Raw genomic sequence first — 23,586 nt, forward strand, 5'->3', positions numbered from 1 at the left:
TGTAAATTTGAAATAGCATATTTCAAACTTAAGCAGTGCACATATAAACTTTTCTTTTGCCAAAATACACAAGCATTTTTGAAATGTAAAAGGACAAAAGCAAAGACTGCTTTTATTTATATTCCAATTGCAAATAGATTCATTTACTTTCACTTGAGTTAAAAATCACCATTATAACATTCCCTTTGCTCACAGCCCTGAAAGAGACATGAAATAGATTGTTTTACAAGCAGGTTAGAGTTAAGTTTACTTGCAATTTATTCCAGCAGCTTTCATGTCCTTCTATATTTAACCCTGGCCCTTATACCATCATTTCCTCTAAATTAACCAAATTTCTGTTCAGAAGGTTAATCTCTAATTTGGAGATAAATACAGCCCTTGACTCCCACAGCGATCAATTATTTTCAACACCAGATTTTAAAAATCAACAAAGTCGCAGTGTAGGTCACTCCTCTCAAATTTGTTTTTCTGAGTGATATAAGCAGCTTACCTTCCGCTTTCAGATTCTGAGATACAAAGTTTAAACGCTACCAAAATCTCCTGCTCCTTTGGGTTGAGGGTCTAATGGAGGCAGAAACTGACAAGCTCATTTTCCTGCCAGAGGCAAATGTCGATTTCAGCCCAGAGGGCCCCGGAGGCCGGCTGGGAGCATCACGTGCTCGGCCCAGCCACTCAGCCCTGCCCAGCCAGCCAGGTCACCTCTTGGCTCCGGAGCCCCGCCGTGCCAGTGTCATTCGCCTCCTACCCCCGGGGCATTCGTGTCCAGAGAAAACCCGGCGTCCGGGAGACAGGACGCCCCACCCTCAGGGGCTGGGCTGCACGAATTCTGTGGCCGGAGTTTCCAGAATCAATGGGAGGCGGTGGGTATATAAAATGCCCTGCAGCCTGAAGAGCATAGTAGCACGGTGCAGACAGCCTTGCTCTGTGTTCCGGCTTGGCTGAAATGACGAAATACAGGCAACCTTCTTCATCCTGGAGCAGTTTCTTTGCAGTAGGTTAGTTTCACCTTCTCTTTTTTTACAATTGATTGCTCAATTGTAAAAAACATTACAGCAAACCGGCAATTCAGACAAGGCCCATAACTGGGCCAAGCAATTCTCAACAGAATGAGAGAGCTCTCTGAACACCCTCCACCCTCGCCTGTCAAATTGTCATTTTAGCCAAGATTAGAAAACAAAACCAAAAAAAGCAAAAACCAATACCACCCATGGGAATGTAAATTGAGCAATCTTTCTGGTGGTCTGTTTAGCATTTTTTCCTACCCAATGCCTTACAAATACACAGTTTCACCAATTACTCCGGGTCCCACAGCTGTTGGTATCATGTGCTCCAGCAACTTGATGTCCAAGAATTTGTCCTGGGGGATGGGGAGTGGGGGTTGGAGGGGAAGAATGGTGTGCAAATCCCTGACTGGGGAAAGTTTGCTGCAATATTATTTATGATCTCAAAGCACAGGAAGCAAGTTAAATCTCCAAAACAGGGGATGTTTTAAATTATAAGACATCTGTGCAGGGGAAGAATTAAAACCAATATGATGGTACACACGGATGTAAAAAGACATTGGCAGTGGATTAAATGGAAAAAAATGGAAGCTTCAAAGCATTATGTGCTGAGTGATCCATTGTTTCTATGTAGGTGTAGTATATTTATATCTACACATATACCTTTACGTACATAGAAAATTATTAGGAAATGAATTCACTAAAGTATCAAACATGGTATCTCACTGGTTAGTGGGATGAGGGTGTTTTAAATTTTTCTTCTTTTAAGCTTAGTGGTATTGTCTAACTTTTCCACAGTGAATATGTATTGCTTTTACAGCAAGAAAAAAATGTTTTCTTAAAAGCACCATATAGACATGATTATGGAATAAACAGGTTTGGCTAATTTTTAAATGCAGATTTCATTACTTGAAGATTCTGAACTCTTAACCACAAAGCCCTGAGGGAACAATTCCTAGCCATCCTAGATTATTCTGCTCATGAAGATCTTTAGGAAAGAAAGTGCCATTCAGGGGCTGTTATTAATATTTAATCACCTGTATGTCGTTTTAATTTCTCTTCCATTTAAACCTACTTCTTATTTTGCCCTGTGTGGAGATAGAAAGCTGGTTATTACCATCCTTCATGAAAAGATTCTTTCAATAGTTACGGAATAATAACCTTTGAGTTTTTTGTTTGTTCATTCGAGACAGGGTCTCGCTCTGTCTGCCAGGCTGGAGTGCAGCGGCACGATCATGGCCCACTGCAACCTCAAATTCCTGGGCTCAAGCAATCCTCCTGCCTCAGTCTCCCAAGTAACTGGGACTACAGGCTCTTTCCATTGTCTTCACAGATTTCTCTTTCCTGTCCCTTTGAATCTTCTACATTTTTTCTCTTATCTGCCAGTTTTCTACAGATGTCACACAAGGTTTAAAACAGTGGTTCTTAATGGGGGGTGATGTTGCTCCCTTTCCCCCAGGGGACATTCTTGGCAGCCACAACTGGAGTGGGAAGAGCCGTATGCTCCTGGCATTGAGTGGGTAGAGGCCAGGGCTGCTGCTGAACATCCTACAGTGCACAGGACAGCTCCCTCCCTACTCCCACCTCCCGGGACAGTGAACATTTTGGCCCAAAATATCAATACAATAGTGCTGAAGCCGAGAAACCCTGGTTTAGAATTACTATAATTTGATGCCCAAGATGTTCCATTTCCCAGCCATTTTCAAGAGTTCCCCATTGTATGATGTGCTGGAAGCTCTGCTTCATTATAAATCCGTTAAAGGGAGTACTCCCGGCATGTGGGACGTGTCATTGCCCATCTGTGTGTACACCACAAACCACCTCTGAAAAGAGACATCGGAAACTGCTAAGGATATTATCTCTAATGAGGAAAACTGTGTGGTTGGACACAGAGGTGGATGGGAAATTTTCATAGATTTGGATGCACTGTATATTTTTAAAACAGATATTTTCCCACCATTAAATTATTAAAGCTCACTATTCAATTATTCTATAAATGGTGGGTTTTACAAAAGCTAGAGGTAAGGACCCTATTGTCTCTTTGTGTCCAAGCCCCCATATATATATATGTGTGTGTGTGTGTATTATATGTTATATATATTATACATATTTTATATATATATATATATATATATATATATTTTTTTTTTTTTTTTTTGAGATAGTCTTGCTTCGTTGCCCAGGCTACAGTGACACAATCTCAGCTCTACAACCTTTGCCTCCTGGTTTCAAGCAATTCTTGTGCCTCAGTCTCCTGAGTAACTGGGATTACAGGCACCCACCACCATGCCTGGCTAATTTTTGTATTTTTAGTAGAGATGGGGTTTCACTATGTTGCCCAGGATGGTCTCAAACTCCTGATATCAACTGATCCGCCCGCCTCAGCACATGCACCGTGTAGAGAGCGCCTTCCTTTGCAGCATGTCATCTGATTCTCGTGGCAGCTTGTTAACAGGAGTAGGGCACATCTACTGCTGTACACCCATTTTGCAGACAGGCTCGGAGACAGCCCTGACATCAGCCTCCTGTTCTAATGGAGGCTGGAGCACCCTGGGGTCAGACTGGGTCTTCTGTGGCCGGGACCCCAGCTTCTTCTCCAGGCGCCTCTGACCATCCCCTCCACCTTTCTTGGAGCCACAGCTCCCTGGGACCCTCTGGACAGCACCCACCAGCTTAGACCCAAATCATTTACTCGCATTAACCCCTGAGCTCCTGGAGGGACGGAGGGGAGCTGCACTTACCTGTTCTTTGAAAGCCCAGCATGTAGTACTGTCTCTGGGATACAGTGTTTGTTACACCAGAACTAAAATTTTCCCAAATATTCTCAGCCAACAGCTTTAATCATATACCATCTTGAAGTATTACATGGCTGTATTGCAATATTACTGCCTGTGCTATTTTGCCAAGCTTCTGCAAGGCCCACTTTTCCCTTCTGTAAAACAAGAAGGAGGAAGAGTAATAGTATCCACCACTTGTAGCCATGTGAGGCTTAAGTGAGAGATCTGGAAAGAGCGCAAGCAGCGCCTTATTATTAGAACTTGAGACACAAGGAAAGATGTGCGCCCCTAAATACAGTGATCAAGATATCCTCTTATATTTTGGACCAAGTGAAAAAAGTCAATAAAGACCCTACAACCGAAACACACACACAAAAAAAAACTATGTATAATGCTCCCCGTGGCCCAATTTATTTGCACCCACATAAACCTCCCCTTCAGAGACCTCCTGGCCAAGTAACCCCTCGCTGATTGGAATTGACTGTGCTCCCTTGCACAACGCTGAAGGGGAGTGAAACAATCCACAACAGCCTGTCTTTATTTAAAATGTTCGTATCTTGTACGTTGTAATTTCCTGCACTAATTTTGATTTTATAAATTTTATATATATACACACACACAGATATATATATACCTTTTTTTTTTTTGAGATGGAGTTTTGCTCTTGTCTCATAGGCTGGAGTGCAGTGGCACGATCTTGCCTCACTGCAACCTCCATCTCCCAGGTTCAAACAATTCTCCTGCCTCAGCCTCCTGAGTAGCTGGGGTTACAGGCGCCTACCACCATACCCAGCTAATTTTTGTATTTTTAGTAGAGACGGGGTTTTGCCATGTTGGCCAGGCTGGTCTCAAACTCCTGACCTCAGGCGATCCGCCAGCCTCGGCCTCCCAAAGTGCTGGGATTACAGGCGTGAGCCAAAGTGCCCAGCCAGTATATTATCTTGATTACTGATTTTTTTGGTGCCCTCTTACATTTTGCACCCAAGGTAAGTGCCTCCCTCACCTCCTCCAAATTCCACCCCTGAGTATCTGGTAAATTATTCTATAAATGGGGGATCTCATAAAACCTGGAGGTGAAGACCCTATTTCATTTATCTTTATGTCCTAAACTCCTTTACACCTGAATACACTGTCTGCAATGAATGAATCAATGAGTTGCTTCCATACCTAGCTGGGGGCTATGCACATGGCCAGCATCCTAAAAGATTTGGGGAATATAAAAATATGCAATCTAGCCTTTTCTAGGTATTCTGGGCTGTGTTCACAGATCTCAGCAGACATCCAAAGGCTGCAAACTCAGACCCCATTGCCCTGACATGTATCCAAAGTGACAGCCTTGACTGATGTGACAAACAACAGCTTTGAAATCCCTCTGCTTTTGCTGTGGAGTGGAGTTGTTGTCAAGGACATTGTCTGTTCTAGGAAACCTGAGAAAAGAGCCTGTGTAGCTCTAAGAGCTAAGAGAAGTTTTTGCCATCCCTTAAAAAACCATATGGTGTTTTTCCTCTCTGACGGTAAGAACTGTGGAGCTGCCACTGTCTCCTTTTTCTCTGTGAGTGCCAGGAGACTCAGATGTTGCCAAGGCAATTCAGTAGGCCTGTCTCCTCCAGTCAGCATATGCACAGTGGCATGTCAGTCAACGTTAAATAACCCAGCTCTCCAAGGGTGGGGCATGGGGAGGGAGCCTTGATTTGTAGCTTGTGCTGATTCTCATGGTGTAAATTCTCCCACCATGGCTTGCTTTGAACTACTGAATAGGGAGCTGGAAACAGATGCATGGCAGCCATCATTGGACAGCATCCCCACCACACACAGACAGAAGTCAGTTATTTTATTGCACCTGGACAGTGAACAGCTTTTCTCACCCTGGACCTAGCCTCTGAGAAAAGCTGCTCTTGTCCAGGTACCTTGGGTTAGAAATGGGAGTTTTCTAGAATTGCACTGCTCTACTATGGTAGCCACCAGCCACTGTTGCTATTTACATGAAAATGAATTTAACTTAAAAGTTCAAATTCAGTCCCTCAGTCACACTAGCCACATGTCAGATGCTCAAGAGTTACATGTGGCTTGTCACTACGGTATTTTAGTGCAGATATAAAACAATTCCATCATCGCAGATAATTCTATTGGACGATGCAGTAAAGTATTTCTTTTAAACGAATTCCATTGCAATAAAACAATTTGTGTTTATTACTCATGGGATTCTGCCTGTAATTGCAGGGTAGAAACAGCAATCTGGCCAAAGGGTCTGTTAGTGGGAACGATGGAAAGGCACAGATTCCAGAAGGCCATTTGCCTCTAGCCACAGGTCTCAGACAAGATGCTTCCAAATGCCACTGAATGTGCAGCCTCTGCCTTTGGACTTCACCAGGAACCTGGAAATCTAAGAAAGGGGAGTGTCTGATCACTTGTTCCAAAGCAAAACTTGAGATACATGCCAGAGTACATACATACTGAATACAGGAACCAATCCTTCAAAGCTCAGTGCTTCTAGGGTGGCCTGGAGCATGACTTCCCCAAAGATGTTCACCCCCTTATTCCCAGGACCTGTGAAGATGTTGCCTTACATGACAAAATAGATTTTGCAGATGTGATTAGATTGGGGATCCTAAGATCATGGGGGGATGATCCTGGGTGGCCCCGGTGGGCCCAGTGTCATCACAAGGGTCCTTATAAAAGGGAGGCAGGAGGGTCAGAGTCATAGAAGATGTGGCAATGGAAGCAGAGATCAGAGAGGGAGATTTGAACCTGCTACACTGCTGGCCTTGAAGATGGAGGATAGAGCCATAAGCGAACAAATGCAAGTGGCCTCTAGAAGTTGGAAGAGGCCAGGAAACAGAATCTCCCCACTAGCCTGAGAAGGAACGCAACCCTGCTGGCGCTTGATTTTAGCCCATTCACACCACGTTTAGACTTCTACCCTCCAGAAAAGGAAAAGGATAAATACGTGTTGTTTTAAGCCACTAAGTACAGCAGCCATTGGAAACGAACAGAACCTTGGCTCATTGATTCATCCGATTCCTATTTAGGGAGCCCTCCGTCTACACCAGGTAGAATGCAAGGCCTGAGGGTCAGCCACACTCTGTGTCCCTCTGCCGAGTCCCTCTTACAGTCCATGGGGAAGACAGTCATGAAACAGGTCTTCCCAATCAAGGGTAGGGAATCCCTAATGAGAGAAGTGTTGAGTGATGTGGAAAAATACTGACAGGGGCTGAATTATGTCCCCCCAAATTCATATGTTGAAGTCTCAACTCCCCAGTACCTCAGAATGTGACTATATTTGGAGGTAAGTTCTTTAAAGAAGTGGTTATGTTTTAACATCAGGCCACTAGGGTGGGGCTCTAGTCCCATCTGACTGGTGCCCCTATTAAAAAAAAAAAAAAAAAAAAAAGGAGACCACAGGGTCATGCATGCAGAGTGATGACCATGTGAGGAGGCGGCAAGCTGAGGGGAGAGGCCTTGGGAAATCAGCCTGCCAGCGCCTTCATCTTGAACTTCCAGCCTCCAGACAGTGAGAAAATCAATGTCTGCTGTTGAAGCTACTCACTCTGTGGGACTTGGTTACGACAGCCCTAGCAAACTCATACACGTACATAAAGCAGAGGGGCCACATTTCTTCAGGGATGGAGACCACTTCCGGCCTCCTTGAGAAAGTCATGGTTAAGCTATCGAAGGACAAGTGGGAGTTAGCTCAAGTTGGGGACTGTAGAAGAGTGGACCAGAGAGAAGATAGGGAGTGTCCATAGGTAGCCAGGAGGGAAAGGCCTTCTTTCTGCTACAGCAACTGCAACAAGTAAAAATTGGCCACAGTAGCATTGTTAAAAGTTATTTTTGACTTTTTTTTTTTTAATAGAGACGGGGTTTCACCATGTTAGTCAGGCTGGTCTCAAACTCCTGACCTCAGGTGATCCACCTGCCTGGGCCTTCCAAACTGCTGGGATTACAGGTGTGAGCCACCATTCCCAGGCTAAAAGGTTTTTGTTTTGAGAAGTCCAGAGTAATGAGTGTCTTTTGTATGCGAATGAGATGACCGGTAGCTAGGATCCCTAGGTAGCCTCAGGATAGGGGCTGGTCACCAGTCACCAGAAAGACCAAGGCAAGATAACAGATTTGGGACTTTTAGCCCCACCCCCTTGACCTCTGGGGAGGGGAGAGGGGCTGAAGATTGAGTTTATCACCAGTGGTCAATGATATAATCAATCATGCCTACGTAATGGAGCCTCCATAAAAACCAAACACCGCATGTTCTCACTCATAGGTGGGAATTGAACAATGAGAACACTTGGACACAGGGTGGGGAACATCACACACTGGGGCCTGTCGTGGGGTGGGGGGAGGGGGGAGGGACAGCTTTAGGAGATATACCTAATGTAAATGACAAGTTAACGGGTGCAGCACACCAACATGGCACATGTCTACATATGTAACAAACCTGCACATTGTGCACATGTACCCTTAAAGCATAAAAAAAAAAAAAGGACGGGTTTTTCATGGGCTTCCAGATAGCTGACTACACCATGGAGGTTCCTGGAGGGTGGTGCCTAGGGAAGGGCATGGAAGTTCCGTGCCTTTCCTTCCATACCTTCCACATCGCTTCCATCAGGCTGTACTTTGTAATATCCTTTATAACAAATGGGTAAACATGTTTCCCTGAGTTGTGGGACCACTCTAGCATGTCAGTGAACCTGAGAAGGGGGTCATGGGAACCCCCAATGTATAGCCAGTCAGAACCACAGGCCACAACCTGTGTTTTGTTTTTTGAGACAGATTCTCACTGTGTTGCCCAAGCTGGAGTACAGTGGTGCGATCTCAGCTCACTGCAACCTCCACCTACCAGGTTCAGGTGATTCTCCTGCCTCAGCCTCCTGAGTAGCTGGGACTACAGGCGCATGCCACCATGCCCAGCTAATTTTTGTATTTTTAGTAGAGATGGGGTTTCGCTATGTTGGCCAGGCTGGTCTCGAACTCCTGACCTCGTGATCTGCCCACCTCAGCCTTCCAAACTGCTGGAATTACAGGCGTGAGCCACTGCCCCGGCCACTTTTTTTCTTCGAGACAGGGTCTCTGTCACCCAGGCTGGAGTGCAATGGCATGAACATGGCTCACTGCAGCCTTGACCTCTGGGGTTCAAGCAATTCTCCCACCTCAGCCTCCTGTGTAGCTGGGACCACAGGCGCATGCCACCATGCCCAGCTAATTTTTTGTATTTTTTTGTAGGAAAGGGGTCTCGCTATGTTGCCCAGGCTAGTCTTGAACTCCTGGGCTCAAGTGATCCTCCCACCTCAGCTTCTTAAAATGCTGGGATACGGGCATGAGACACTGCACTCAACCTCAACATCTTACTTAGTGGGGAAACACTAGTTTTTCCACCAAAGTCTGAAAAAAGGTAAATAGCCTTGCATGTATGTGTATTTATCTTACTGTTATTTTCTGTCTTTATGCAGACAAAGACAGAGAACAAAACAGACAAAAACCCATCAAGAAATATCCAAAATATATATGAGTAAAACAGTAAAGCATTCCTGAAAGGCAAAAAATTAGTCTTGGACAAATGGAAATACATTCTTGGATAAGAGGATTCAACATCATAAAGATGTTGGTTCTCCCAAATTTGTAAGTTTAATGCAATTCCAGTAGATTCCATAATTTTTTTCCCTGGAGCTAGACAAGATAATTATAAAATTCATTTGAAAGAACAAATAAGCAAGAATATACAGGAAAGCACTGAGAAAGAAGAAAGGAAAGAGGGCTAGCCCTAACTGATATTAAAACTTACCAACAAGCCTCTATAATTAAAGCAGCTTTGCTCATAAGCACATATTTTGATTGTGCTGAGATGTTTTCTCACCTCTGCAACCGGCAAAGACTCACAAATGTGACACCATTCTATTGCTGAGGTTGTGAAGGAACTGTCTCATACATTGCTGGTGAGAATACGAAATGGTAAAGCCCCTATGAGGAAAATGCAGCGACACCCAGCAACATGCCACATGCATTACCGTTGATCCAGAGATCCCACTTCTTGGGATGTATCTCACGAAAATCCTGGCAAAGGCCAGGCAGGGTGGCTCACACCTGAAATCCCAACACTTTGGGAGATGGAAGCAGGAGGATAGCTTGAGACCAGGAGTTGGAGACCAGCATGGGCAACATGGCAATACCATTTCTATCAATAAAATAAAAACAGAAACCCTGCCAAAAATGTGAAAAGATGTCTGCAGAAGACTGTCGTTGTTGAATTATTATTATTCTTTTTTGAGACGGAGTCTCGCTCTGTCACCCAGGCTGGAGTGCAATGGCACGATCTCGGCTCACTGCCACCTCCGCCTCCCAGGTTCAAGCGATTCTCCTGCCTCAGCCTCCTGAGTAGCTGGGATTACAGGCGCATGCCACCATGCCCAGCTAATTTTTGTATTTTTAGTAGAGATGGGGTTTTACCATGTTGGTCAGGCTGGTCTCGAACTCCTGATCTCATGATCTGCCCGCCTGGGCCTCCCAAAGTGCTGGGATTACAGGCGTGAGCCACTGCGCCCGGCCTGTTGAATTATTTTTAATAGCATGACTAGAAACAACCAGAAGATGGTTGAATAAACAATGGTACATCCACTAATGTTGTGTGCAAAGGTAAAACGAAAAGAATACTTATACATACCACTTTGGGGGATATGGGGATGGGATGAATGTTATTTTGCTGTGGGTCGCATGTAAATTTGGGGGGGTGGTGCAGAGGACAGATCGTAGTGGATTGAATAGTGGCCCTAAAGATATGTCTACCTGGAACTTGGGAACATGACCTTATTTGGAAAGAGTCTTTGCAGAGGTAATTAAAGACCTGGAGATGAGATCATCCTGGATTAACCGGGTAGGCCCTAAATCCAATGGCAGACGTTCTTGTGAAAGAGAGAAGACAGGGAGAAACAGAGGGAACGGTGATGTGACGATGGGGCCGAGACTGGAGTCATGTTTCTTGCACAAACCAAGGATTGTCAGCAGCAGCAGGAGCCAGAAGAGACAGCAAAGATTCCTCCCCTAGGGCCTCTGAAGAGAGTGTAGCCCCGGTGACACCTTGATTTAGCACTTTTGGCCTTGAGAACCGTGAAATAAATTTTTGTTAAGCCACCAAGCTTGTGGTAAATCACTATAGCAGCCAATACAGACTTTGGTGGTCTCTGGGATATATGTTTTTCTTTTTTTAAAGAAATGCAGTCTCGCTACATTGTCCAGGCTACTCTTGAACCCCTGGTGTCAAAGGATCCTCCCAACTCAGCCTCCCAAGTAGCTGGGACTACAGGTGGTGCACCACCTGTAGGGATATACTTTTAAGTAAAAAAAGCCAGGTGAAGAAAAATGTGCTTTTGTGCTACCATTTGCCCAAGAAAGGGGGGAAAAATACAAATATAGATGTGTTCATATTTGTGTAGTCATATGTATATATTTGTATGTACACACGTTTATATACCTGCTTATATTTTAAAATAACAATGCAAGGAAAAACAGTCATCTCTTTCCAATGGTTACCTGTAAGGAGAGGGGAAAAATAGGGTAAAGGCAAGAATAAAAATCTGACTCCGCAGGGCATGGTGGCTCACGCCTGTAATCCCAGCACTTTGGGAGGCCAAGGCAGGCAAATCACTTGAGGTCAGGAGTTCGAGACCAGCCTGGCCAACATGGTGAAACTCTGTCTCTACTAAAAATACAAAAATTAGCTGGGCATGGTGGCACACACCTGTAATCCCATCTACTCCAGAGGCTGAGGCAGGAGAATCACTTGAACCTGGGAGGCAGAGGCTGCAGTGAGTCGAGATTGTGCCACTGCACTGCAGGCTGGGCAACAGAGCAAGACTCCACCTCAAAAAAAGCCAGCCATAACTACAATGAGATACCACTTGGCACCCACTAAGACAGCTATAAGCAAAAGGACGTAACAAGTGTTGGCCAGGATGTGGAGCAACTGCTGGTAGGAATGGGAAATGGTGCAGCTGCTTTGGAAACAGTCTGGCAAGTCCTCAAAGAGTTAAACATGGAATTACCATGTAACCCAGTGATTTCACTTTTAGGTATAGACCTAAGAGAAATGAAAACATATATCCACAGAAAAGCTTAAATGTGAAATTCCATAGCAGCATTATCCATAATGGCCACAACGTGGAAGCAAAGTGTCCATCAACTGAAAAATGAAGAAAATGTGGCCTATCCATGCAATGGAAGATGATTCAGCCATAAAAAAGAATGAAGTCTCAACACACACTACAACATGGATGAACCTTGAAAGCATATGCTAAGTGAATGAACCCAGACACAAAGGCCACATATTATGTCATTGATATGAAATGTTCAGAACGGGCAAATGTGTAGAGACAGAGAGATTAGTGGTTGCTGGGGTCTCAGAGGAATGGGGAGCAACTGCTAATGAGTTTGGGGGCTTTTTTGGGGGATGATGAAAACGTTCTAAAAATTGTGATATTGGCACGACTCTGAATATACTAAAACCACTGAATTATACATATTAAATGGGTGAATTGTATGGCATGTGAGTTATATATCAAGAAAAACTATTACCAAAAAAGAAAAACACAGACCAAAAAAAAAAAAATCCTAATAAGTGGATCATGTTTAGATTCTGTTCAAAGAGTTAAAGAAAGAATGACACGAGATAATTGGAAGCGAAAACCTTGGATATTTAGCAACAGTAAGGAATTATTAAATGCTAGGATGTGATAAGGTTATTGTGTTTTTCTCTTTTAGCAATACATATTGAAATATTTCAAGATGAAACGATAAGGCGTATCAGCTTTGCTTCAAATTCTAAGAGGAGGAGGTGGGCTGGAGGGTAAAGGAGAGGACAGCCATGACTGATCGTGTTGAAGCTGGATGAGGCCTGTGTTCAGCTTACTATTTTCTCTGATTTTATAACTCTATTTTTATGCTTAAAAACACACATTTTTATATATTTAAGCTTCCATAATTAAACATTTTTTTCCATAAAACCACACATTTCCACTCTGTTCTTAAGGCAGGTTAGTTTAATTTTATAGAAGAAATATTTTTCAAACAGTACAAATGACACAATTAGAGAGAAAACAGTGACAAAAAACAAAGAGATGAATACTGATTATAACTTATTCCCACAACAGAAGGCTACTTATTTCTACAATTATCAATCAAAGCCTGACAATTCAGTGATTAGATGAAATGAAAGCCAAATTCCCTTTTACGTGTGGTACTATTTCAAAAGAACCCTGGTGGCAGGATCCTGATGGTTTTGAGACCAGAACTGCTCCTAAAACCTGGCAGCGTTTTGGTTTTTTTTTTTCTATCGTGAGGCCTGGTAGACGGAGAGATTGAAACATAGATGGAAACACCCCTTCAGCTCATAGGACTTCACTTTTCTGGCATGTGGGGTATTTTCTGGGGTTGGCGTGGCAGTCTGAACTAGTCAGAAGCTCCAAGACCACGTCATGAATGACAAGCAGCATAGGGCGCTTGGTGTCCTTCTGCCTGCTCGGGCCACCTCCACTGCCTGCATCTGCATCTGCAGAGAACTGCCCAGCTCTCTGGCCTGCCTTTGTCTTTTCTTTCCTTGTCATGGCTGCATTGAGCTGCAAAAGCAGACACAGGCAGGGAGGCAGGGGGAAGTTCAAAGGAAAGGTGGCAAACACGAGGGCTCCTTGAACTGATATGGAAGCAGGGGCGGCATCTGTTTCTTGCGGGCTATCAGTGAGATTCTATTTGTAAAAAACCCAGCCAGGCATGGTGGCTCGCAAGTCCAAGATCAGCCTGGACAACAGAGCAAGACCTTGACTCTAAGAAAAAAATCAAAATAGGCTAGGCACAGTGGCTCATGCCTATAATCTCAGAACTTTGGGAGGGTGAGGCAGGAGGGTCACCTGAGCCCAGGAGGTTGAGGATGCAGTGAGCTATGATCACATCACTGCACTCCAGCCTGGGCAACAAAGCAAGACCCTGTCTCTTAAAAAAAAAAAAAAAAAAAAAAAAAACCCTTTGGGTGTCAGGGTGGAAGGGAAGTACTTCAAATAGAAATCTGTGCAGGCTGGGCAGTGAAATTTATTTGAAAACATTTGTCTGGGGCTTCCTGCACTGACACAGTGGGTTTCCCCACACAACTACTTAACAGGGGTTGGCAGAAAAGTAGCCTCAATCCCTCCCATTTAGACAGATCCTTGTGGGGCACAGGCTCGGTGTCCTGGGGCCGAGGTGGAAATGAGCTGCACCCCTGAACAGCCTAGGGTCTGGCAGTGTGGATGGTTGTTTGTTGCCCTTCAAAGTTTCAACAGTTGGAGCCTGGAGACAGGGCCTGCCCAGCAGCACTGGGAAGGACCCAGGGTGCTCCGTGTCTCCCCACCTCTGTTGCGGGCACATATAAAAAGGAATTGGCCAAAAAGGAAAAAAAAAAAAAAAAAAAGGCAAAACATGCAAGGCTAGAGGCAGAAATACATAGCAAGAGACAAGAAGCATGAAAAGCATCAGGATTTCAGTCTTACCACCACTGACGAATTCCATTGTCCGTGATAGGTCGCGTGTCAATGAAATGCTTTTACAAAATCCACTTTTAATAAATGTAAAAAGGAAAGGAGGTTATACAAGGGGGGAAGCTACAGACTGATGAGAAGAGAGAGGCCTGATTCAAAGGGGTATCTCCACGGGAAGGGAAGAAAGGTCCAGGAGGAAGAGTTCTGAGTTCTGGTTCCTCTGGCATTTCCTGTGGCCCACCCCATTGACTCAAATCGAGGCCTCATTGAGAAGAATGCATTTCATCTATAATAAATATGTATTAGGCAAAATATTTATATCATTTGGCATTTCAAAGAATAATGGCATATTTTTATTACATTAAAAAATGTTTTTCCTCACAAGCTAGTTCTAAGATTTCTTGAGGAATAGTGGGTTGACTCCAGTACAGGGAGCCTTCTGACTCAAACCCAATCCTCTCCTCTGGACGACTCGCTGGGTAGTTCTAGTTACCCGTATGTCCTTTCCTCCCCCAAACAAGCACCTTCAAAGGTGATGGTGTCTATGTCCTAACTGCTATATTCATCCACGGAGTCAACGAGCGTGGGCGTTCCTACTTCCTCGTTCCCTTTCACTTTCCTTCATGACACAGTGGCGTGGCAGGAGTTCCTCCGCCACCTTCCTGGTCTGTTACAGTCGGACAGGGCGGGGTGCGGGGAGGCGGGCAGCATGGACAGCCACCACGGACAGGCAGGCTGAAGACCCACAGACAGCCACCACAAGCAAGCAGGCTGAAGCCCCATACACCAGAGGCTCTGGCGCCTGCTTCAGACTCACGCTGAGCACAGAGAGATGTATCCGAAGACAATACAGAAATGAGCGGTTGGCGTGCAGCCCACGCCGGAGACTGACCTCTGCAACACACACATGCTTCTGAGTCACGACTGAATCACTGCAGGGGACATTTTAACATGACATCAAGGGAGTGAACGTGTACAATATACATGGTAAATGCACATATGATACGTGACAAATTTAGCACATAGTGTTTGCATTTCAGGTGTCAAAAACAAAACCAGCCCCAAGTTCCATTCTACTGCATGAAAAGTACTAAAGAACAAAATTTCAGTCTTAAAATACAACTTAAAGTCAGTATTTTCCTTCAAGGAAAAAAAAGTACTATAAATAAATTACAATACAGTGAATTTGCCTGAACTCACTTCGTTTCTGTCTTCCAGCCTTTAAGTCAAATAAAACAGCATAAAAACTGTACATTCTTAACATGATAATTGATCTTTTATAAAATAACCTGTCTTCAGAGATGTCGATTTCACAACAAGGAAAAACCAAGCCCTGTTGCCGTCACTATTATAAAATATATATGAATAGATATACGTGGGTTTTTTTTTTTTTTACAAAATGTGTATATTAATAGCTTTGCACAAATATTTTAAAGACAAATTCAGCTAGTCTAAGAACTTCATGAAAATAAAACAGGCGGATAAATACTTCATGTGCACAATGCACTCCATCAGACGTCGTCGGCTGGGAGAGGAGGTATGTTGATCCTTGGCCTTGTGAAGAATGCTATCTTCTCCCTGGGACCGGAGAGAATTACACGTCAGAAGCTGATATGAAGACACGGAAAGCTGGTGGCTCTCATATCAATCATGGCTTTTCTTATTCATACAACAAACTGAATTTAAGTCCCCAACAACACATGTGCTTGTATACAGAGTCTCCAAATGTGAATTATGAAGAACCGTAAGGGCAGGGGTTTCTTCATCTCGGGTGCCTAGAACAATGCCTGGTGTATATTAGGTACTCAGGAAATACCTGTCGTATTAACAAATGAATGAAAAAGTGAAAACTATGTGAATATTTAATGTATACAAAAATTAGGGCTAAAAGTCAGACACATTTTATTCACCCTTAACAAGGAAGGACACACTGACACATAGGCTACGACATGGATGAACCTCGAAAACCCTCAGCTGTGGGAAAGAAGCCAGACACAAAAGTCCACGTAAGATATGATCCCATTCCTATGAAACAGTCAGAAAGGCAAATCCCTAGAGACAGAGCTAGGGGAGGGAGAAGGGGGAGTGACTGCTTAATGGGTATAGGGTTTACTTTTGGGGTGGTAAAAATGTTCTGGAACTAGACAGAGGGGGTGGTTGCATAACATTGTGAATGCACCAAAGGCTGAAGTGTAAGATGGTCATTTTATGTTATGTGAATTTCAACTTAATTTTTCCACAGACACAAAAGAATATTGATATATCTGTAAAAATCCCCTCAGCAAAAACAAAACAGACAAAACCAATCCATACTATTAGAATTCAAGGTGGTGGTTACTCTAGTGTGGGATCTGGGGGCGCTGATAATGATCGATTCTTAGGACGAGTTTGTAACAATTCACTGGACCATGTGTGTATGATATACAGCTTTCCTGCAGATACATTTTGCCTTAATCAAAAGTTAATTGAAAAAGCAAAGGTGGTCGGGTACAGTGGCTCATGCCTGTAATCCTAGAACTTTGGGCAGCTGAGGCAGGTGGATCGCTTGAGCTCAGGAGTTTGAGATCAGCCTGGGCAACACAGTGAGACCCCATCTCTACAAAAATGAGCAGGGCATGGTGGCATGTGCCTACAGTCCCAGCTACTTGAGAGGGTGAGGTGGGAGGATCACTTGAGCCTGGGAGGTCAAGGCTGTAATGAGCCATGACTGAGCCACCACACTCCAGCCTGGGTGACAGAGTGAGACCCTGTCTGGGGTTGGGGGGACCTATATGTATGTGTATGTTTATCACTGTTATTTACAATAGCCAACATTTGAAGACGAGCAGCATGTTATAAAATATAGTGGTTGAGTAAACTATTAGATGAGACATTACAAGATAGCAGATTATACAACAACATGGAATATTTTAATTTTAAAAATGCTAAATGCAAAATTGAACCCACATTATGATTAGAAGTGGCATGAAAAAAAACTGTAGGGAAAAAAGATCAGGATAAAAACATGAAAATACACTACTGACTGCAGTGGATTCCTGTTTTGTTCTCGACTTTCCATGAGTTTTAAAGACTCATGGGGCTGGACGCAGGGGCTCACGCCTGTAATCCCAGCACTTTGGGAGGCCGAGGCAGGTGAATCATTTGAGGTCAGGAGTTTGAGATCAGCCTGGGCAACATGGCAAAACCCACTCTACTAAAATTTAAAAATTAGCCAGGCATGGTAGCACACATCTGTAATCCCAGCTACTCGGGAGGTTGAAGCATGAGACTTGTTTGAGCCCAGGGGGCAGAGGGTGCAGTGAGATGAGATCGCGCCACTGCACTCCAGCCTGGGTGACAGAGTGAGACTGTCTCAAAAGAAAAACAAAAACAGACTCACTGTACTTTCTACCATGCCAAAGGCACGACAGTAAGGAGGAAGCAGGACTAAGGGGCCAGTCTTGCTGCGCCTCTGCCATACCTAAAGGTCTGCACTTGGATGGGCTCTTTGTGGCTCTGCCCACGCAGCTGGTAGATCTCCTTGGAGGCCTTCTTCAGCATCTTCTCAGCTGCCTGCTCATGACGGTAGTCAAGTTTGGTCTGTCTTGTCTGGAACAGCAACATTGGACCAACAAGGTGATTTTGTTTTTGTTTTTTTTTTTTTTAAAGGAAGAATGAGTAAGTCACTGCCAGCCCTACAGCCCAGAAGAACCAACCACAGTCAGTGAGGTGCGACCCAGGAGGGAGTAAGGACTACCTCACCCACACTCCCCCCAACCCCCCAAGGAATTCCTCCTAGGAGACAGAGGCCAGGGGTGGCTGGAGTCAGGCCTGACAACTAGGGACCCAGAATGTTCCCCCACAAGGTGGAGAGGGCCCATGACCCTTCCTCCAGCACCCGCAGCCTCCAGATGGACGCAGGAGCCACACAGACGCCATCCTCGCAGGCCACAGAGGCAGAAGGGGCTCCGAGAGCCCAGTGGTGGGGCACTTCAGGGACCACCTCCATGTCTGGGAGGCTCCCTTCACAGCCTGGAGCAGGGAGCAGTGAGGTGCAGGCGGGAGCTGACCACAGGGGACCCCACCTGCCGCTCGGCCTCCCGCAGCAGGCCACGGAGCCGCTCGTCCCGAAGCACCCAGGGTGGGAGGTCGGTCTGGCCGCGGAGCTGGGCGTCCTCCAACCGCTGCCGCAGCTCACGGAGGGCACAGAGCTCCTCATTCAGCTGCCTCTGCCGTGTTCTCGACGCCTGGAGATCCAGCTCCAAGTCCAGGGAGGTGCGGGCCATGAGCTCAGCCAGGGAAGACCTGCATGACTGCAAGAGACACCAGCTGTGAGCCCTCACTCAGGCCTTCTAGAAGGTTCTTCCACAATAGGAGACAAGTCAGGCACATGTATTTCTCTAAGCACGCCCAAGGTTAAAAAACACAGATGTGGGCAAGAGGAATGTAAATCTCTAGTTCAGCATCAAGGTTAGTAACGGCAAACTGTTTTTCTTTAATGATGACCTATGTATTGGCAGAAGTGTGCAGCAACAGATGCTCTTACATGGGGCTGGCAGGATCAAAAAAGGGCACAATCTTTCTGAAGGGCCGTTTGAGAATATATATATGTCTAAAGCAAACTTGCATCTGAAAGGCATAACTGTTGACATGCAAAAGTGGTCCCATTAAGGTTTATGACAGAAAAAAACCGTTAAGTCTATAACAGCAGGAAACATTAAATAAATTACAAGGCCAGTATAAAATGTAGCCATTGTAACAAGTTGAAAAAATATATGGACATGGAAAAATCTGAATGATCCACTGTACAACGGGAAAGAAAGTATGTTATGAACCACATGAGCACTTGTTGTTTAAAAGAAAAAGTATACACACACCCACGCAAACACGCAGACACACACGTGCAAGCTTTCCAAAGCTTCCTCCCCATATGTTTGCTCAAGTAAGCAAACATACCTATGTTCAGGAAAGCCCTGACAGGGAAAAGACTTGTCTGCCAAACTGTACTTTCCATCCAACGGGAAACAGAACCCTGAGAGAGCAGTCACCGCAGCAAAACTACAAATCCATTTGCCAATCACCATGGGTCAGTGGCCTGAGTCACGGCATGCTTTTTACACACACAACACTATTTTGCACATACACAGAATTTAAATGCAAATATGGGTTGTAACTTAATATAAATTATTTAAAAGCACTGCTGAATTCCCAGCAGAGCTTCATGGTTCTCAACCAGGAGAATCTGGTCCCCCGGAGGACAGCTGGCAATGTCTGTGGACATTTTGGGTGTCACAACTGCTGTGTGTGTGATGGGGTGTTACTGGCATCTGGTGGGTGGAGCCCAGGGACGCTGCTCAACATCCTATAGTGCACGGGGCAGCCCCTACAGCAAAGAATGAGCCTGTCTGAAATGCCAGCAGCGATGCTGCTGTGAGACACTTCTACAGCCAAATTATGCACTTTGTTTTTTGTTTTTTGTTTTTTTTTTTTTTGAGATGGAGTCTTGCTCTGTCTCCCAGGTTGGAGTACAGTGGCGTGATCTAAGCTCACTGCAACCTCCGCCCTCCCGGGTTCATGCAATTCTCCTGCCTCAGCCTTCTGAGTAGCTGAGATTACAGGCACGTGCTGCCATGCCTGGCTAATTTTCGTATTTTTAGTAGAGACAGGGTTTCACCATTTTGGACAGGCTGGTCTCGAACTCCTGACCTCAGGTGATCCGCCCACCTCAGCCTCCCAAAGTGCTGGGATTATAGGCGTGAGCCTCTGCGCCTGGCCCAAATTATAAACTTTCTTTTTCTTCCCAGTCAGCAGCCACTCTTCTATGTGGTAGAGCACAACTGCCACATGGAAATCAGGGGTTTTTTGTGTTTCCGTCTCTCTTCCTCTCTACACACACACACACACACACACACACTATATATATATACGATCCCTGCCCAGAAAGGTAATATGTTGAAAAACTCAACTTTTCTAAACTATATATATTCTCCTGTCAAAAAAAGAGAAAAGAGCCTATTATATAGAAATGGTTATTTATTATACTGAAGAATGTAAAGATCATGGATTATCTGAAACCATGATACTATCTTAAGAAATATTAGCAACATTATGACATTACATCTGTTAAGTAAACAAGAAATACAAATACTACCTTTTCATTTACATGACCTTAAATATTACCTTTTAAGGCTTGTAAAAATCACTCGCAGGGCAAGCACAGATTCCATATTTGTTTACAGGGCACACACCTGCTTATAGCGAAGGGTTCGTCTTTCCAAAGTGTTTCGGATAAAGGGGGACTTCCGGGGCAGCGTTGAACTGTCGCTGTCACTACGATAAAGCTGTACCAAAAAGAATGATGTTCAGAAACAATTTCTCAGCAACGCACAGTTCATTCTCTGTGTGTACTCAGAGTCTCAGAATGGATTATTTTCATCCTCTTCACAGGCCCTCAAGTGCATTTATGATTATTGGTGCTTGGAGAAGGTCTTTGGGTTTCAATTTAAACAAGAGTTTCTGCTAAAATGAAAAAACAAAACAAAACAAAAACAAGCAAATGAAACCCTCCCCCGGTTTCCAGGCTAACTGAGCCAACAAAATCTCCATGTGATCCATACCAACGCCGTTTCGTGCCCTATACAGTCCCCACGAAGGCCAGCACTGCCCTCAGCATGGTTCCCTTTTCCTCAGTCTTTCTCATGTGCTGTATTTGTGGCTTTGGCAATAGCTGGAGAAAATGACTTCCAAAAGAGACTCACTCCTGGTAGTAGGACAAGCCAACATTGCCAACTGCAGCTGTGCTCATCAAAGGACAGGGTGTACTTTTAAACAAGAAAGTAAAGAATGTCATCTTTATGGGAGTCAAGTCATTACAGCCTTCATTTGGTGGCAGGGTGTCACCTCAGGATCAGTGTGACTCTGAGAAATCCAACATCCCTGCCTTCATGGCCTTATTTTCCACGCCAGTAAACCTACTCAGGAAGTGCAACGGCCTGGCAGCACACCTGCACGGCATTCATACAAACATACAGAACAGCGAAGCATCCAGAAGCATTGCCAGTAAGTGCAGCTGTTACGCAGGCACACAGAGCTTTTCCTCTGGGTAAGCAAAGCACTACCTGCTTGCACCCTTCCCCCCTCAATAAGCAGCCCCTCCAGCCGGCACGTTGGTGACTTGGCAGGAGCCTGGAACAAGGAGGACAGTGAGTGTGGCCTTCCATCTAGAACGTTCAGCCAAGCGCTTGAGCATCAGCCTCCATGGGGCTGAAGCATGACGAGTGGGAGGGCCCAGACTGGACCCGGCACGATCCAGGGCAGTTGCCAGCAGGGACACTTTGGACCAATGGGACAACAGCGGCAGGTCTCACCAACATGGCTGAGAGGGCGTTTTGGCCACCTAGGCCCCCTCCCACAGTGTTTGCAACATCTCCTTTGAGGGTCTCAGGTCCTTCCCTCTCCGAAGATCTGCCTTGGCTCTGCCCTCATGGAGCCAGCACCTCCAGGGCAGATGCCTTCTTCAACAGTCTCAATTCAGAGGTGCAGGAAGGGTCATGGTTCTCAACCAAACGGCCCCTCCAGGTCACTGTGTCATGAGCCACCATCCTTAAAAGCCCTTTCTGTACAAGTCCATGCTGGCACTATCACTCTGTTCTACCTTCATTGACCACACTGGCTCGAGTCTTCCCTCCACCCACCTTGGGGTTCTCAGCCTTGTGTGACATGCTAGAAGCATCTGGGTGCTTCCGGAAGTTCTGATGCCCAGGCCTTACCTGTGACCAATGGCAAATCTCTGGGGTGCTATGTGGGTACCAGGATCTGTTGAATTCCCCCTCTCCCCGTGATTTGACTGCAAGGCGCAGCCATGGCTGAGAACTGCTGAGTGTCTCCCACTCATCCGCAGGTTGGGAATTTACATGTGGGTGAGAACCCACTGCCCCTCTGCCAGGACCACCCACCCTCTGACCCAGAGACCTGGCTGCCCCACAGGGCTCCAAGCCACTCAGGTTCCCGGCTCCTCCAGCTCAACCCATTCAAGAGAACCCCTGCTTCCACTCGTTCTTTACGCTGAGGTAGAAATGATTCGCTCTGCTTGTTGCCCACAGGTCAGTACATACACAACACTGAAAACTGGGGGAAGGGATGAATTTGAATCCTGAACAAATCCAGAGTTAGATAAGCATGGTAAGGCATGTGGGGAGATCACAGCACCGATGTCATCACCGCGTACCTGTAAAGTTCGCAGTGCATGGATTGGTATCATTGGTGCAAATACATATGCCTCTCAGTATAAACAGCAGGAAAAAAAAAAAAACATCACAAAGGGGACGGAAGAGAAAACATTCCAGACAGGTGACAAAGGAATTCCAACTTACTCTGCAAACATACTGGCTTCGTGCTCCAGGCGAGAAGGTCTGGGAACGGACAATCGTGCCACTCCGAACAAAAGGTGACCCTCGGGCCCGGCGGCTGGACCGCTCCTTCAGGAGGCTGGCTGCTTCTTCCGGAAAGAGATCTTCTGTGTTGGTTTCCTTATCAACCTAGGGAGTGGTTCACTCGTGACCATGGCTTCTTTCGTAACGTGAGCAATAAACTTACAGGAACAACCATGTCTTTCACTTCTCCATTCAGGATTTAGCTGGAGTTTCACACGTGGCATGTCCACAATGGAAAGGCTGATATCCCCCCAACCCCACCCCGGCCCCTCCTCTCACAGGGATCTCAACTTTCCATTTGTTCATGCGAAGAATATTAGGGTCATCCCGGACTCCTGATCTCTTTTGCACACCCCATATCTGGTCCAAGAGCGATCCCTGCTGGCTCTGTGTTCAACATCAAGTGGTTTTTTTTTTGTTTTTTTGTTTTTTTTTTTGAGACGGAGTCTTGCTCTGTCGCCCAGGCTGGAGTGCAGTGGCCAGATCTCAGCTCACTGCAAGCTCTGCCTCCCGGATGCACGCCATTCTCCTGCCTCAGCCTCCCAAGTAGCTGGGACTACAGGCGCCCGCCACCTCGCCCGGCTAGTTTTTTGTATTTTTTAGTAGAGACAGGATTTTACCAGGTTAGCCAGGATGGGCTCGATCTCCTGACCTAGTGATCCTCCTGTCTCGGCCTCCCAAAGTGCTGGGATTACAGGCTTGAGCCACCGTGCTCGGCCGGATTATTGGTATCTTTTTTTTTTTTTTTAGACGGAGTCTGGCTCTGTGGCCCAGGCTAGGCTAGAGCGCAGTGGCCGGATCTCGGCTCACTGCAAGCTCCGCCTCCCGGGTTTACGCCATTCTCCTGCCTCAGCCTCCCGAGTAGCTGGGACTACAGGCGCCCGCCACCTCGCCCGGCTAGTTTTTT

At 45.5% G+C, this 23,586-nt stretch overlaps 2 protein-coding genes across 3 annotated transcripts in view; both read right to left on the reverse strand.

Annotated features, from left to right (window-relative positions):
* The window catches only part of CLCN4 (chloride voltage-gated channel 4), an 80,645-nt gene extending 79,691 nt beyond the window's left edge, over positions 1 to 954 (reverse strand). Inside the window, exon 1 of one of the 2 annotated variants that reach the window (XM_021932886.2) lies at positions 491 to 954. The gene's annotated coding sequence lies outside the window, so the exon portion shown is untranslated. The remainder of the gene's footprint in view (positions 1 to 490) is intronic. The other variant, XM_003917392.5, reaches the window with a different exon arrangement.
* Positions 955 to 12,779: 11,825 nt separating this feature from the next.
* WWC3 (WWC family member 3) overlaps positions 12,780 to 23,586 on the reverse strand; it is an 83,867-nt gene continuing 73,060 nt past the window's right edge. The window contains exons 18-22 of the mRNA XM_031660544.1: positions 22,620 to 22,784; positions 20,496 to 20,588; positions 18,333 to 18,560; positions 17,729 to 17,856; positions 12,780 to 15,846 (exon numbers count right to left, since the gene is read on the reverse strand). Coding sequence (XP_031516404.1) covers positions 15,780 to 15,846; positions 17,729 to 17,856; positions 18,333 to 18,560; positions 20,496 to 20,588; positions 22,620 to 22,784 — 681 coding nt within the window. The 3' untranslated portion in view covers positions 12,780 to 15,779. The remainder of the gene's footprint in view (positions 15,847 to 17,728; positions 17,857 to 18,332; positions 18,561 to 20,495; positions 20,589 to 22,619; positions 22,785 to 23,586) is intronic.

Source organism: Papio anubis, chromosome X, assembly GCF_008728515.1.
Source record: "Papio anubis isolate 15944 chromosome X, Panubis1.0, whole genome shotgun sequence".
In the NCBI taxonomy this organism is placed as follows: Eukaryota; Metazoa; Chordata; class Mammalia; order Primates; family Cercopithecidae; genus Papio; species Papio anubis.